This window comes from Cnephaeus nilssonii, assembly GCF_951640355.1.
Source record: "Cnephaeus nilssonii genome assembly, chromosome: 9".
In the NCBI taxonomy this organism is placed as follows: Eukaryota; Metazoa; Chordata; class Mammalia; order Chiroptera; family Vespertilionidae; genus Cnephaeus; species Cnephaeus nilssonii.
In genome coordinates this window covers 37,530,922-37,548,176 of record NC_137080.1, presented here as the reverse complement: position 1 = coordinate 37,548,176, position 17,255 = coordinate 37,530,922, and the positions used below count along the sequence as shown (strand labels likewise).

The 17,255-nt window shown below is 41.0% G+C and overlaps 1 protein-coding gene across 1 annotated transcript in view; it reads left to right on the top strand.

The window, feature by feature from the left end:
* Window positions 1-1,788: 1,788 nt before the first annotated feature.
* LOC307105423 (uncharacterized protein) overlaps window positions 1,789-17,255 on the top strand; it is a gene marked incomplete at both ends in the record, with an annotated part of 140,657 nt that continues 125,190 nt past the window's right edge. The window contains 9 exons of the mRNA XM_079781175.1: window positions 1,789-1,925; window positions 4,898-4,970; window positions 5,309-5,419; window positions 9,025-9,138; window positions 10,018-10,212; window positions 11,481-11,634; window positions 12,656-12,813; window positions 14,349-14,501; window positions 16,329-16,430. Coding sequence (XP_079637301.1) covers window positions 1,789-1,925; window positions 4,898-4,970; window positions 5,309-5,419; window positions 9,025-9,138; window positions 10,018-10,212; window positions 11,481-11,634; window positions 12,656-12,813; window positions 14,349-14,501; window positions 16,329-16,430 — 1,197 coding nt within the window. The remainder of the gene's footprint in view (window positions 1,926-4,897; window positions 4,971-5,308; window positions 5,420-9,024; window positions 9,139-10,017; window positions 10,213-11,480; window positions 11,635-12,655; window positions 12,814-14,348; window positions 14,502-16,328; window positions 16,431-17,255) is intronic.

Here is a 17,255-nt window from a genome sequence, read left to right as displayed (position 1 = left end):
AACCACCACACTGCTGTTTGTGTACATAAGTTTCAGTTTTATATTCCACATATGAGTGAAATCATATAGTTCTTAGCTATCTCTGTTCCATTTTTAATATTTATTAAAAGAATAAATAGGCTCCCAAAGGAAACCTCTACCAAAACATCTCTACAGCTTAATTATTTGTTGAAACAGCAGCACATTAACTTGAGAAAATATCTCTGAAAGGAAAACTAAAAATCCTAGAAATGTCAAAGGAAAAAAGGAAGGTTTCAATATATTAAACCTCTTAAATGTGGCCAGGAGTGGCTTTACCCCTACTTGTCAAGAACGGTGAATCCCTAAAGTCTGGGTTCCATTCTGGCACATGCAGTTAATCTGTTTTTTAGTAGGATGTTGAAACTATGTACTTAGTAAGCAATTGTGTTGAATTTGACAGGCTGTGAATTAAGTGGGGTAGGGGATTCTCAACTATTTTACTTAATGGTAAAAACAGAGGGACAAATGTAAGCATTCATAATTAAGAAAACACATTCAAATGCATAAGTTTGATTTTCTTCCAAACGGTAAAGTGCATGGATCATGATTATGTTAGACTAGAATCCCGGTGCACGAATTCATGCACGGGGGGCGGGGGGGGGGGGAACCGCAGGAGGTTGGCTGGCGGGAGAGAGGAGAGGGACTGTGGGAGGTTGGCTGCTGTCCCCAAGGAGAGAGCCGGTCCTCGGCCCCCATGGGAAAGAGGCTGTGTTCGCCACCACCCACCCCCAGTTCCCTGTCCCAGCCCAGGCCCTGAAGGCCCCGGTGGGGTCAAGAGAGGAGGTGACAGTTGCCAGGCCGGGCGTGGAAGAAATGAACACTGATGCCACCATCAGCGCCCCACCACCTCGCGGTTCCCCGCCTCCCCTCCTCCTTCCCTTATCTCGAGCCAACACCACAGCAGGCGGGCAGCCCCTGGGGAAGGGAGAGGATGGGAGCGAGACAAACCCTTGTGTCGAGGGCTGACTTTCAATAGATTGCAGTGAGGGATCTGCTCTGCTACATAGGAAACCCTGACCCAGAAGCAGGTCTCTACAAATGGTTTAGCACCAGGGGCTGATGGGGCCAGCCGGCCGGGGGGAGGGGCCACGGGAGATTGGCTGTGGGAGCGCACTGACCAGGGGGCAGCTCCTGCATTGAGCGTCTGCCTCCTGGTGGTCAGTGTGCATCATAGCAACTGGCTGACCGGTCGTTCCAGTTGTTCCGGTCCACCGGTTGTAACAGTCGCTTAGGCTTTTATATATAGAGATAGTTCTCCATCTCAGTATATTCTCCCTGGGTAGAAGCTCATGCTTCAAAAAAGGCTTCTGGAGAACAGCTCTAGGCATGCAGAGGAATCCTGTATACACCTACATTTTGTTCCAGTTGAGTGATATTAGAAGTCAGAAATAACCACCATTCATACCATTTCGTGTGTAATCCCCACAGCCTTTCTGAAGACTACAGGGGTCGGACCAGGGGATGCATTTTCATTTACTAAACCTCCACAGTGAAAGCTGGAGCAGAGGTTTCTGAAGGTAAACCGGGCTGAACAAAGCCATGGTCAATGGAGATTCTAACCTACATTTTCTCTACTGCTTACTAAACTGTAACTTCATCATAAATGACAGCTATTTTTTTCAAACTACAAAATCATGCATTTCCACAAAGTTGACATGATTTCTTGAACAATGATCGTCAAAGTCCCACACACTGGGTAATGGTCCTGGAGGGAGTCAGCCACAAGCTTTGTGCTCTTCTTTTTCAGGGAAACAGTAGGTACAAACCATGGATGAAATTTACAAGATCGCTTCCACAGAGAGGATCCAGATGTTGGAGAAAGAACTGGCTGTGCAATTGACTGAGCTGAAGTCTCAGATAGAAGAACAGGGGACTCTTCTGGGAACAGCTCATCGAGCTTACAGGTAAATAGTGGTGCCACAAAGGCATGGTCTTTAGAGCATTTAACCCCAACTATCACCCCATAATCTCCATTAGCCCCCCTTTTACTTGGACAATTGGCATTAACCCAAGCTCAGACTTGACTGCTGTCCTTAAGGTTTTCCTATATACGAGAATTGTCAAGGCTTTTAGAGGCAATGTCCTACCAAAGAAAATGGGAAAGTGCTCTCACGTTTCACAAATACCATTGTCTTAAAGTCCCAGAAGCTATTATACAAATTATACTCAATGAAAAGAGATCTCATTTTTTCCCAATAATATGTTAATCAAATTTGACCTTGATTTTGATGAGGAATTTCAAAACTGAAATAATGCTAGGTATTTGGTAGTGAATTCGGCAAAATGATGTTCTGTTAGGAACTACGCTATAGGTAAATGCTGCCAACAATAGCAATTTAATTCTTTTACAGAAACAGGGTAGCCAGATCATCCCCTAAGTGGCAAGTCTCATGGGCCCAGGACTTTCATATCCCTCTATTTTTGTGACTGCCACAGTTGATCAAGAGGAACAATTATAAGGATTCTGTTAGGCTGAGTAGCTAGCTGAGTAAACACAATGTGGATGATGAAGGTTGGGGGGGCGGGGGGAAGGTCAGGAGAAGAAGCAGTAAGTAAGTGCATTATTATCTCATTCCAGAGATGATTCTGAAGAACCAGTATTTAGTGTGTTTCGTACTTTGGTAGTTAAAGCCCTTGATGTGTGGAGCAGGTCAAGGATTGTGTAATGAAGTGGAAAGTTAAGGGAACCATGGAAGTCATCATTTCTCTCAACTTTAGTTTATTTTTTTTGAAAAACGAAGTTAAAAAGATGTGTTTTGTCTACTTTATAAAGATCAACTGAGATAATGCGTGGTAAAGCACTTTGAAAACAAGAAAACACCATGCAAAGCTCAGGTGTTGATATTGCTACAATTTAAATGTCTCCAAGCAAGTGGATCCTTGATGTACACTGTGATGAGAAAGGGTTCCTGAAGTCCTTTTCAGGACAGAATAGTGGGAAGTCTCTGAATATCAGTATTTCTCTGCTCCCCCAAACCACCAAACACCGTGCCTGGAAGAATCTAACTGTTCATCTAACAAATACTTATTGAGCACCTTTTGTTTGCCAGGTGTCATGCTAGGTTCTAGAGTCTAAAGAAAATGGAGAATGTCCACTCCTGATAATCACTTTATATTCTCATTCCCCATTAGACTGAAAAATCCATTGAAAACTGGAGGATAATTGTATCTTAGTCCTCCTCCTCCTCCTCCTCCTCCTCCTCCTCCTCCTCCTCCTCCTCCTCCTCCTCTTCCTTCTCCTTCCTCTTTGCATTCTTTCCCTTATTTTACCCCCTAAAGCCCAGGCCATGGTAGTTGTTATGTACTTCATAGATGCTTGCTGAATGAACAAATGAATTAACAAATGTTGCAAAAGCAATGTTTGATGAACAAATGAGTGAATCCCTTTGTGGGAAGATATGCAGAGCACTTACGTCTGTTTTAGGTCATTCACAGACACTTTGAGATGAAGAGGGAAGACATGATCTGGGGGAAAAAGGGTTGGGGCAGCTAAACCCAGGACCCCACCCAATCTCTCAGTGTGCCCACGAAGGGATGGGTTTCTTCTGTTTCCCTCATGGCCTGTTTAATAGTTGGCCCCGTCCTAGTTGGTTACTACTTCTCCATCTCCATGAGGCTGCAGCCTAGATTCGGGTACCCAGTAATGGCAGAAACTTTACCTTTGATTTATTTACGCTTTTACTTTCAAGGCCCTTTCAAAGTTTGCCTTGATTTTTGTTTTTTGTTGTGTTTTTTTTTTTTTTTTTTATCAGAGCCAAGATGTGAGGAGCTGGGGGGGGAGGGGGAGGCATTATCTCCAACTCAGCTGGAAATTCAACACAAATGGCTCAATGGGTGGCTGAGGCCCACGTGGCTGAGGGGCCTCCTGACAGTCAGCCTGGTGCCCTTTTCACAGGGCCACTGCCTCCAGTGGGGAAACTGCTGGCAGGTGTACCAACTGACAGTTCATTTTTATCTTCCTTAAAACGTTTCCATGGGGACCGGTAGATCATATAAACATTAACCTGAATACTACGGCCTACCCTGCCCCTCAGGTCTCGAGGTAATGTCTCACGTGTGCTCTAGAACTACCTGCCGTGGCTCCCTTGCCAATGTTTGCAAAGTCCCATCCCAAGAAAGTGATAATGCACCAGGGTTGCTGTGCCCTGATGTTCCCAAAGCTGCCAAGTCTTGGGCATATCTTACACCAGATGGGAAGCACTCCCCTCTTCCTGACCCAGGCCCCCCCCCTCACTGACCACCCTCCACCCCCCAGTGCTGCTTGTGCCCCCACGAGTCGCAGCCCATAGTGCAACCAACCCTCTCACGACGTGGCTTGCAGCAGTTCCTTAGGTTTAAATAATTTTTCTGAGGCAGAAAGTTTGGTTAAAACAATTTCCAAACTATTTCACGTTTGTTACTTAAAGGCTATTTTCACCTCCAGATACCTGAGCAAAAACCTAAAATTAAGAACATTTTGTTTAAATTATAAGATACTGGTTTGATCTGTCAACTAGGGTGAGATATAGGTCTGAAAAGCAGTGGAGTTGTTAGAGATTAAGTTACTGGAAGAAACTTAGGCGGGAGAACTAAGACTCCCCACCTTTGTGCCTGTCTCTGCACTCTGGAGTTGGAAGTAGGGGTAGAAGGAAAGGCTGTTTGTGTGGGAAGGAGGAGAGAGAAACTGGTCTGGGGACAGGTTTAGTGCAGGAGGTATATAGCAGAGAGATTCTGACCAAGACAGAAGCATGTGGCCGTCACTTGGCCCCAACAATCCAGTATGATAGGATACATTCATTTGAAAGAGTTGTGAGAAGTTACAGATCAGTCAGGGCCTATAACTGGATCTATTGCAGCTTCTATAATTATGGCTCCTGTTGCATGAATCTTTCTGCAGCTCCGTGCAAATGCCAAAGGACATTTCTTACTATAGAAGAGAAAGAGAACTGGCCCTAAAGAAAACTTTGCAGGTGAGTGGGAGAGTGGGCTGCTTCAATACAGTAGGTTAGATTTTGCTAACTTGTGGGAAACTCTTTTCAGAAGAAGTTTATTTTTGCCAACAAAGAGCTGATGTTACTGACAGAGGACAAAGCTGCTGCATCAGATCCAGCCTCTACTTCTTTGGGGGATACCTGATTTTTGTGATGGTTCCTTGATTTGTGATGTTAAACTTTGTTATTTAGAAACGTAGGTATAACAGCATAATGTGTTGCGTAAAAACTGTCGGAAACTGCAAGTTATTCTGTTATAAACACTGATAGTTTTGTTTCCTTCTTTCCCTTTGTCTGCTCTGTGGCCCGGGTTTCAGGTGGCTGAGTCAAAGCCCCTTGTTATTCAAGCAGATGTCATGCAGAGGGAGCTAGAGACCTGCCTAAGAAGAGAGTACACTCCTGAAAATTTACCTTTGCTTCTCTTGCAGGTAAGAGTCCATTTGCAATTTGAAAAGGAGATCTGGAATTTAGTAGAAATATGTGAACAAAGCTGGCTTTCTGGTGTATCCTCGGGCCAGGGTAGAATTTTCTCTACGTGTGTGGTTTGCAGAACTTGGTTAGTGTAAACGCTCCTCTTTAACTGACTGTTTCCCTGGGCTGGTATTATGAGGCAATACAACATTGACTAAGACAGTTTCAGTCCTCAGCAGGCTGTTAGCTGACCTACGGAAGATATTTCTGGAACTCTGCTTTAGGAAAATAACTCACATTATGGGGTAAACTATTTTCCATGAAGATTATTATTGTAACATTATACTAATAAAAGTGGGGAAATGCCCACATGTGTAATAATAGGAGAAAGAGTTAAGGAAATCAGTGTGGTACTTAATAGAATATTGTTCTGCCACCAAACATTTTTTGCATAAGGAATATTTATGTTATTATGTGATAGTAGTTAAAAATTGTGTGTGTGAGTGTGCGTGTGTGTGTGTGTGTGTTATATAATAATGGTCATGTAATGTATAGATAAGTCACTTAAAGGACATAGACCAAAATGTTAGCAATCACTGTCTTTGGATAGCAAGATAATGAATTCCCTCATTTTTCTTTTATATATTTTCTAAATTTTCTAGAATAAGAATGTATTATTTTTAGAGTTCTTTGTTATTTACTCTTGTGTTATATGTTATATCCCCATTATGCATACAAATTAGTTTATTAAAACCCAGTTAGTGGCCCTAACTGGTTTGGCTTAGTGGATAGAGCGTCGGCCTGCAGACTGAAGGGTCCCAGGTTTGATTCCGGTCGGGGGCATGTACCTTGGTTGCGGGCACATCCCCAGTGGGGGGTGTGTAGGAGGCGGCTAATCGATGTTTCTCTCTCATCGATGTTTCTAACTCTCTATCCCTCTCCCTTCCTCACAGTAAAAAAATAAACAAATAAAAAACAGCCCAGTTAGTAATTAATAAATGCATCACAAAGAAACAAATGATGTTGAGATTCTATTTACAGGTCAAACTGTTGTCATTATCTTCATTCAAGATTCTCTTTACCTAGAATTTCTGACACTCTGTTCTATGTGTATATCAGTGGTTCTCATTGGAGAGAAGGAAAGTGCGAAGATAGGGGACAATTGCCAATTGGTGGAGACATTTTTGTTTGCCGCAATTTGGGGAAGGAAGTGGGTTGTTATTGACATCTAGTGAGAAAAGGTCAGGAATGCTGCTAAACATCCTACAATGCACAGGACAACCTCCATCGCTAAGAGTTATTCAGTCCCAAATGTTCATAGTGCTGAGGCTGAGAAACCTTGGTGGAGTCTAAGTTTCTTTATGACATCATTTATCTCCTACCTAAAGAACTTTAACATTTCTTGTAATACAGATCTGCCAGGGACAAATTCTCTCTTGTTTTTGTTTCTTTGGAAAAAAGTTTTTATTTGCCTTCCTTCTAGGAAAGTATTTTTGTTCATTATAGAATTCTATGTTGATAATTTTCTCTTTTATCACTTAAAAGATGTTGTTCCACTGTCTTCTCCTTGCATCATTTTCATTTCCTAACACGTGTCCTTTTGTTCCCTGGATGCTTTTAAGGTTTTCTCTTAATGGTTTTAAGCTATTTGATTGGTATGATCTTTGATGAGGTTTTCTTTGTGTTTCTGTTGCTTTGGTGGGTTGAACTTCTTGGATTGTGATCTTATCATTTTTGTCGATGAAAAAAATTCAATCATTATTACTTCAAATATGTTTTCTGTCCCTATCCCTCGTCTGGGCCTCCGATTACATATATGTTAAATCACTTTGTATTGTTCCATAAGTCACTGTTAATATGTTTTCAGTCTCTTCCCCCCTGCCCCCCTCCTCAAAAGTTCATTTTGTAGTTTCTATTGCTTTCTCTTCAAGTTCATTAACCTTTTCTTCTTCACTGTCTAATCTGATGTCAATTCCATCCAATAACTTTTTCATTCCATACATTGTAGTCTTCCTTCCTAGAAGTTCTATTTGATTATTTTTTACTTTTTATTTATTTTTGAAAAAATATTTTTTATTGATTATTAGAGAGAGGGGAAGGGAGAGGGAGAAAAAAACACCAATCAGCTGCCTCTTGCACACCCCCTACTGGGGTTGGAGCCTGAAACCTGGGTATATGCCCCACACCCAACCAACTGAGCCACACAGGCAAGAGCATGATTATTTTTTATATTTTTAACTTTTCTCCTATGTTCACATTTTTCTTTCAATCCTTGAATATACTGAACATATTAATAATAGCTCTTTTGAAGTCTTTTTTTGCTCATTTCATCACCAGTGCCATTTTGGGATCTTTTTTGCTTCATTTATTTTTTCTCCTGCTTATGTGTCATATTTTTCTACTTTTTGCATGTCTAGTAATTCTTTTTAACACTAGACATTGCAATTTTACATTATAAAATGATGATTTTTTATTTTTACTCCTTTAAAGACTGTTAGACTTTATTCCGGGAGACAATTAAGTTGTAGATTAGCTTTATGCTTTTAAGGCTTGATTTTAAGCTTGGTTAAAACACATTTAGAGTAGCCCTTACTCTAGGGATAGTTTATCTTTATTATTAAGTTGTGACCCCTCTGATGTCTCCACTGAATGCCCCAGGTGTCCAATGAGGATTCTTCACACCGTCTGGTTGACACTTGAACATTTCCCAGCCAAGTATGAACTCTGAAAACTGTTCAGTTTACAATTCCCTAATCAGTTATTCGTTGCACAGCCTCATGGGGTTTCTTCTTTTGTATCCACAGCTTAATAGCAGAAAACTGAAAGAGATCTCTATGCAGATTTCTGGAACCTTTTCTCTGCCTAACTTCCTCTTCTCTAGTACTCCCCCTGCAACTTCTAGCTGACTCAGCTTCCCAAGCTTTCATTTCTGGCTTCTTAACTCAGGGAAACCGTCGTGCTGTGCTTAGGATTCCTTTCCCTTCCCAAGCCGAAATCCAAGGTCACTGTAGGCCTTATCTCATTTGTTTCTCTCAAGAACCGCAGTCCTGCATTGCTTGTTTCCCATGTCAGAAAGCAGTTGCCTTGTGTATTTTATCCTATTTTCTAGTTGTTTATGATGAAAGGGTATGTCTGTCCTACTTATTCCATCATAGCCAGTATTATTTTTATTCTTAGAAATAAACATGGAAAAAAAAAGAGTTGGCTCATTTAACTACTTTTAAGTATAAATAAAATTTCTGATGTAATTAAAAGCTATAATTTTACCTGGAATGTGCTTTGTACTTTAGACTCATAACTTCCATTTTTAAGACATTTTGAGCTCAGCTATAGGCAAATTTACAGGCTTTTATGTTACTGATAAAATTGTTCATGAACTGATAAATGAAACCATAATCTGTTGGGTTGGCAACAGGTCATGTAGATTGAGAAATGCCAAATTGCTGTATTTAAATATGAATGGTGTCTTGAGTTAGGTTTTTTAATTTTATGATCTGCATGTAGAAAAATCTCTTTCCAAAATAACCTGAGACCGAATTTCTTACGTTAGTGTTCTCAAGATTTAATTCAGTCTTCCTATTATAATTGTATTCTGTGTTAATTTTTGTTGTTGTTGTTCAAGCATTATACAGAGAGAATTACCCAGCTGGCCCTGAGTAAATATTTACACATGCTTAGGTGGAAGAGATTTTGTCAGCACAGTAAGATCATGGAGCAACTTTATCCTCTTTACAAGGTAGGAAGTCCATGAATAGAACCTGTGGGCTATTTTTCATATGAAACAAAACGGCTTGTCAATGCATTATCATTAAGTATAGTCATCATGCCTGAACAGTAAATCTCTAGACTTATTCATCTATATAACTGCAAATTTGTACCCTTTGCCCAACATCACCCCATTCCCCGCCTCCGTCCCCAGTAGCCACTGTTCTACTCTTCTTCTATGAGTTCAACTTTTTTTTTGTTTAGATTCCACATATAAGTGAGATCATACAGTATTTGTTTTTCTCTGTTGTTGCAAATATTAGGATTTCCTTTTTCATGGTTGAATAATCTGCATGGTTGAATAATATCTTTGAGATACTGATTTTGTTTCCTTCAGATATATACCCATATATTTTTATATTTTGAGGAATCTCCATACTGTTTTCCATAATAGCTGTACCAATTTACATTCACACCAACAGTGTAACTTGTCAATTTTTTAAAAGTCATGGCTAAAAATGGGAAAGGAACTAATGGATGGCTGTTCTGCTTATGGCGGATGATAATGGTTCCTATTTTTACAAATAAGATTTAAAGGCACTTTATGTAATAGAAAATGAATTTTTCTTCATAGACTTATTCTCCTCTACTATAGGGAAAAGGCTAAGAAGCCAACTCCAGTTACCAAACATCCTTATGCACCGACTGTTTACTGGAGTCTCCCTCCTTCAAAGCCCTGAGAATGTGACCACTGCCCTTGTCATTCAAATTCAGAATATGAAAGAATTTTGATATTCCAAGAGCCCCTTATTTGGCCTCCAAACTGTATTACCGTATGCTCAGAAGCAAATGACACCAGAGAATAAGCTCGCAAATAACCAAGGTCTGTCTTTGCATCTCTCCTAAACAGAAGCAAGTTGCCTACATTATGCAGGAGTACGGCGATGCCCTTCAGAGAGCTGATAGATTGTCTGTTGCACGAGAAAACTTTCTTATGGGAAAAAGCAATCCTCCTAACTTAGTGACACGGGAAGACCTGACTGTCTATACAAAGTGGTTAGTGTGTCACCTGCACTCACTCAAGACTATCCACCACTACCTGCAGGTATGTGAAGCATGGTTATGTGATGATGCAGTGCCCTCCCAGGATGGCCAGCGCAGTGTTTGGTCACACCTGTCACCTAACTTTAAATTGTCAGGTTTTTATATTCTACCTTCTCTACAAATGACAGGAAAATAATGGGTCACTAGCTTTTTTCTTTGAAATCTTTTTCTTTTGGAACCACTAATTTAGCTTTGTCTCTGTTGTACTATTTCATATTCACTCTGAAGTTCTTGTTTTCATCACCTTGTTTAGTATTTATGCTCTTCAATGTAGATCTACTTTTTATTCAGTGATATCTAATGAGGGCCTAATATATGCCTGGTACATGTCCTGGACTATGTAGAGAAAATAATAGTCTTTGTTGAAAAGGAATTGGGCCCCAGGATGTTAGTAAAATAGACAAGTGAATAGCCAACTGAAATACAATGTGATTTGAAAAATAGAGTAAGTATAAGTACAAGGTAAAGAGAGTCACTGAAGAGAGTCCCTAGTCCAGGGGAGAGGCATCAAAAAGGAGTGACATGATCACACCACCTAAATATTTTCCTATTCCTCTACACCAGTGGTTCTCAACTTTCCTAATGCCGCGACCCTTTAATACAGTTCCTCATGTTGTGGTGACCCCCAAACATAAAATTATTTTCGTTGCTACTTCATAACTGTAATTTTGCTACTGTTATGAATCGTAATGTAAATATCTGTGTTTTTCAATGGTCTCAGGCGACCCCTGTGAAAGGGTCGTTCGACCCCCAAAGGGGTCGCGACCCACAGGTTGAGAACCGCTGCTCTACACCTTATCTCAGTGATACCATCAACTACAGAGTTACCCAGACCAGAAACCTGACCATCACTTTGATGTTATTCCTTCCCAAGCAGTCACTGTGGGGGATCTACCTCTGAATTATCTCTCCTCAGTGACATGGTATAATAATGATCCGCTCATAAGTCTGGGTCCCCCACTAGAGTGTGAACTCTGAGGTTAGCCCAGGCCTTATTCATTTTTGTGTCCCTACCACCTCACACAGTACCTTGTCCATTATGGGTGCTTGATCAATGTAGACCTGCCTACAGGTTAAGGTCACTTAGAGCTGGTGATAGCACTGAGCCTCCCAGCTCCAGATTTTGCCTCTCATGATTGGGCAGGTTACTGAGGCCCACCTCCACCTCCCTGTCCTCTGTCAAAGCGAAATGCTGCTCCTGAACCAAAACCTGGGAGCTTCTGTGAGAACTGAGTTGATGTGCAGTCTCTTGGTTGTGCCCTTCTGTAGGCCCTCCAGTATCTGCCCATCTCCAATGTGCTGAGTGTGGCTGTTGATGAGGTCTCTGAGGCTGGTCAGGAAAATGAAAAGGTCCACGCCGATGACACCAATGCTGACATCCAGGGGTCTGCATCCCCAGGCCCTAGGGATACCAGCGTTTCGGGTAAGAAATTAGTCTCCTTTCCCTGAGAGTAATGTGGAGGAAAGGAGACTGTGATTTTCCACGTGTGCTGTTCAGGTGCTGTTTTGTCACATGATCTTGCTTGAAAATTTTCTATATACCAAAAAGTTATATCACCTCAATAAATAAGTGTTACCTTGTGGAAATAAAAATAACAAACACTTCTCTTAGACATTATTATCTCCATCTTTATAACTAGCAAAGTAAGAGATGGGGAGAAAAAAGCAATGAACTTGAAGTCAGGAGTACTGAGCTCTAGACCTGTTTCTTCTGTGGCCTCACTGTGGGCCTGAAAGTTTAGGTCATTTTCTCTGCTTTGCTTTCAATGTACTCATCTCCAAAATAAACCTTTCATATTACATGAACTTTAAGATGTCTTTCATTTTTAAGGTTACATGATTTTAAAAGACTTTCCTTATTTGAATCAGTAGTCTTCCTGCCCTTGCCTTGTATTCCAGATGGCTACGAAACCTGATCAGGGTTCTCTGAGTGATGTGTTTGCTTTAGGGTATAGACCTGGTGCGTTGAGAGAAGTAGCTAACCCAGTGGGGAATCAGAGTTGGCGTCTCAAAGGAGGAGAGTCCAAACGGGGTACTTGTAGAGATGAATAGGAGTAAGCAGGCGAAAGGAGGTGAAGACTCTCACCTTCTTCTAATTGTTTGGTTAACTCAGAAATCATACTCTTCGTTTCCTATGAAGGACCATAGGTAGTTCTGCTCCCACTTAGTCATTCCACAGAGCTCTGTTCCGTCGCTCTTGCAGGCCGTGAGAGGGGAACAGGAGCCTGGCTAGCTCATCTAGAAAGCCAGAACCAGGAGTTTGTCAAATAGCCCTGGCCCAGTGGGGTGCACTCTGTAAATTGTGGCAGAGAAGGGCAAGGAGCAGAATGGCCCTCCCCACCGCAGAGGAGGCCCTGCCTCCAGCTACCTCAAAGGACCCTCCCATTTGTCCTCCTGCCTGGTGTTCATTGGTCTAAATATTACTGATTTTGGATTTTTTTCAGGGCCAATGAGACCTGAAGCTGCGTTTGTCCTGCCCCAACACACAACAGAGACAGAAGAACTGAAACCTCAGCTCAGGCTCCTCCTCTCTCATTTCAATATCCCATATGACGTAGAGGAGCTGAGGGGTGCGGCTAAGGAGACAGAACTGTTTTTCTTGGTACTTGATGGACTCTTTCTTAATTTGAATATAGGTATTCGTGAAAGACAACACTAGCATTTGCCACAAAGTTGGATGTTTATGCTGCCACAATTGTTTTTAGAGTGATAAAATATAATAGTAATAGGTGAGATTTAGATTAGCAGTTTAACTTGCTCTCAGTAAGAGTAATGACACCCTTGACTATCCAACCCAGACGATTTGTAGGATTTATTTTTCTGCAGAATTTAAAGTAAGAGGTAAGTTCTAGTCCATAGTAGAAGATAAAAATGTAGCCAAGATTTGGCAAATTTGCATGGTGGAGTTGTCTAGTGTCTAAAAGCCTGCAATTCTCAGAATGTATTGCAATAACTTTCCTATTGGCAAAATGCTTTATATTCAATAAAATGAAAAAGTTTGCACCCCAGCCCTAGTCTAGCACCGTCTCATTGAACTTCCTGCACTGAGGGATAAGACCGATATCTGGTCTTTTGAGTATGTTAACCACTAGTCACATGTGGCCATTGAGTACTTGAAATGTGGGTAGCATAAATGAGGAACTAACTTTTAGATTTTATTTAATTTTAATGAATTTACATTTAAATGTTGAACAGCCGCACATGGCTAGGAGCAGCCATATTGGACAGCACAGCCTGGGAGGCACCGGCATTAACTGGAGGAATCTTTAGCTCTGTGACTCATTGAACTCGTTCAGTTATTCCTACACCTTTATTGAGGCCCTAGTATGTGCCAGCACTGTGGTAGATTCTGTGTGTGTGTGGGGGGGGGGGGGGGCGGGGGGAGGGTCAGGGGGTAATAAAATATACATAGCATACTATTTTAACCATTTCTGAGTGTATAGTTCAGTGACATTAAGTACATTCACACTGTTGTATAACCATCACCATACGGTAGGTTCTTGAGATTCAAGAAGCTTATCGTGTAGTGAGGAAATCATGATACAGTGTGGCCAGTGCAATGATGAAGGCACCGCCACAGGCTCGGTGGGCCTTGGCTCACTCTGGAGAAGGGAGGAAGAAGGACTGGCATTTTGGCAGTAGGAAGTTATGTCACAGCAAGCATTGGCAGCCTCAGTCTGAAAGTGAGATGTGCAGGGGTTGGCTGAGGTACCTTTAAAAGTTTTATCAGGTTCCAGTATCTGCACCCTTTTCTCTAGCAGCATCCTGGTCAGCATCCTGGTCAGGCTCAGGCTAGCCCTGAGATTTTCTAGTTTACCAGGTGGCCAGAAATAGTGAATGTATTTCCAAATCTAGACTCCTTTTAGGGTCTGGCTCAAAATACATACAAAGAAATATATTACATGATCCCCAATCTTTGGAACAGATATTCAGAACAAAGAAAACACACACACAATTATAGTAATGAGCTGACTGAATACATGTGCCTCACAGATATATACGTTTAAGGTCCTGTTATTGTCATGAGTCATGTTTTATCAATTAGTTTCAAAGACAGTAGCTGTCTTTGAAATTGCCTGCAATCTAACACTCCCCCTCCCCCACCTCGGTTTCTACTCTCTCCTTAATTCTGTTTAGGTTTCCCAAAAATTTCAAAGCATCTTCAAAGAGCAGCAGAGAATGCAAACGTTTCCAGACTATGATATTGGGACAGCTAAAGCGGAGAACTGGGGTTTGGCAGGGCCTGGGATGGCCTTGAAAAAGAGAGCCAACTGGATTTCCTTTATAAAGGTAAGTAGACCTTGTTGATGGTGACCTGCCTGTCAGTGATGTCAACAGTGTTGCCAAGTACCCTCCAAGCAGGCCAGGCAACTTGGCAGCACCAGGTCATCAGGTCCTTGTTATGCCCTCTCCTCGTTCCCTCAGAAAATTGTCCCCTAAGACATAGGGTCAGTGCCTTCATCTCCTCAGGAGAGGCAGCTCAGAGAATCTGGTCTTGTGCGCCAGGATCCCCCAGCTCCCTCCTGCCTCGATCTAGGTTGAAGCTAGCCACTCTGCTCTGCCTTCTCTGGAAGTTCCCCCTACTGTACCTCTCCCTGTTGGATACTTTCCCTTCTTGTTGTTAGTCATCTTGCCTACTGGGCAACAACAAAGAATAACACTTGAGGGTATAATTAATTTGTGTAAATCCAGCTTTTTAAGCCAAAACTATTGACTGACTACATACTGTGTGTCAGGCATGGGCCTGGGTGCTGGAGACACACAATTCACAAACAATAAACAAGTTAGCAGATTAACTGAAATGATTTTAGGTAATGATAAGTAGAGCCCATTCTTGTTATTTGGGGTAATTATGTCCCATAAAGTTGCCACAAATATTATGGAATTAAAACTGAACTATTGCTCATAGGGAAAATACAGGATTAGGTTCATCAACTGATCAAGACATAACCTTATTTTATGTGCATTTCTGTTTAAAGACACTATTTAATATGTGTTGTTGATTCATTAACATTGAACTCATGGCCAGCAACACTATAACTCATGCCTGAACGAAGCTTACCAAAGCTCATGTTTCTTCTGTAAGACACATCACTGCCTCCTATACCTAGGAACACTAGGCAGAGCTTCAGTACTATGCTTGGGGGCTGTTTTAAACAGTGCAATCACCAACAAAAAGCACGAAAGTATAAAAACGGGGCACTAAATAGACCACAAAAAGACACTTATTTATAGTCTAAGGGCTGAAATAAGAAGGCAGAATATTGCCTTGTTTGACCTCAGCTGGAAATGTGGAGTTGGGCAACTCAAATTTTCACCCTTCCGTGCACATCCCTGAAGGAGCAGGAAAGCTCTGCTGGTGTTAATTTTGAGGGTTACCAATAAAATTTAGTGAGTAGGCAAGTTTGCAAACACGAAGCCCATGAATAATGAGGAGTTGAACCTCATTATTCATGGATTATGCATTCATGTATCATGAATTCATGTATTATGAAGGAAGGAAAAGTCTTAAGTGATAAAGATGGATGGGAGAAAAGGGGAGAAATCATTACTCCTTAGTCTGGGGCTTGAGCAAATAAGTGGTTGGTGTAGGGGAAGCCATACCTTTTGTTTTAGATTGTTACACAGGCCAACTAAGTATAAGGAGATAGTTGGATATAACCTGCTGGAGCTTAGAACTAGATATAAATTTAGAGAGTTATCCACATATTGGTTTACTTATTTAGCCATAGAACTAATTTTTGAAATATAGCTCGTTCATATGAAAGTTGAAGTTTTACATGTGCAGTCACAAGGAGTCTTTGTGAGTGGACTTCTCTTGCCCCATAAATCAAGTAAAATGCCCAACACTGATAGATTTAGGGTCCCTTCTGTTCGTGGATGGTGCTCTGTCATCCCAGATGGAGCTACTGCATCTCATAGGCAGGCACCAACAGTCTCCCTCCGCAGACTGGTGAACCCACACAGACCCTTTCCAAGACTTCACACGCTCTAGTAAACTTTCTAGCGCTGAGGCCAGATTCCTTTTCAGAAGGTCCTTGAATCTCTTTGCTTGCAACTTTCATAGAGAACCATTGTGTCGTGTTGTAACTTTATGTGAACATGTTTATACACTAGATTAAGCCAAAATGTGATCCTTGGCAAAAGAAGCTTTTGACTAAACTAAAAGAACAGAGAAGAATAGATGTATTAATGCAACTCCAAGCAAAGTTTTTGAAGGTAAGAAAATAATAATAATCATGTTCCCTTATAGATAAAACTCTTACTAAAATTGTTCTCAGAAAAATTGAATTTTCTTTCCCTTTTAAAAATGTTAGCCATGAATTTATTGTGAAGGCTTTGTTTGGAACTTTCTAATCTAATTACCAAACTTTTATAATCCTGTTAGCTTTCAGTAGAGAGTAACGATTGTCAAAAGAGTTGGATTATAGTCCAACTTTAGATTCTGCGTGATATTGGTCTAGTCATATAACCTTGAGTTTTAGTTTCTTCATCTGTGAAACAAAACTTTTAGACTAAAATTATCTCATTTTTATTGTGTAAAAAACACTTAACATAAAATTTATCATCTTAAGCATTCATGTAGTATTCAGTATACTCACATTGTTGCAAAACATCTGCAGAATTTTTATTTTTATTTTGTAAAACTGAAAATCTGTACCTCCTATTAAACTAACTCTGGTAGAACCATACAATGGGATAGCAGTCAGTTATAAAAAGAAACAAACTAGTGATATGCCCAAGAATATGGATGAATCGCTAAAGAACTATAATCCTATAAAGACTGTATGAGTTCATTTACACAGCACTCTCGGAATGACAAAACTATAGAAATGGAGAACAGATTCATGAATTCTACAGGCTAAGGAGAGATGGTAGGGAAGGGAAAGGAGTGTAACTTCAAAACAAGAGATTCTTGTGGTGATGGGTCTGTTCTATATTTTGTTTGTATCAATGTCAGTATCAAGGTTGTGATACTGTACAGTACTGTAGTTTTGCAAGATGTTAACATTGAAGGAAGCAAAGTGAAGGGGACATGGCCTG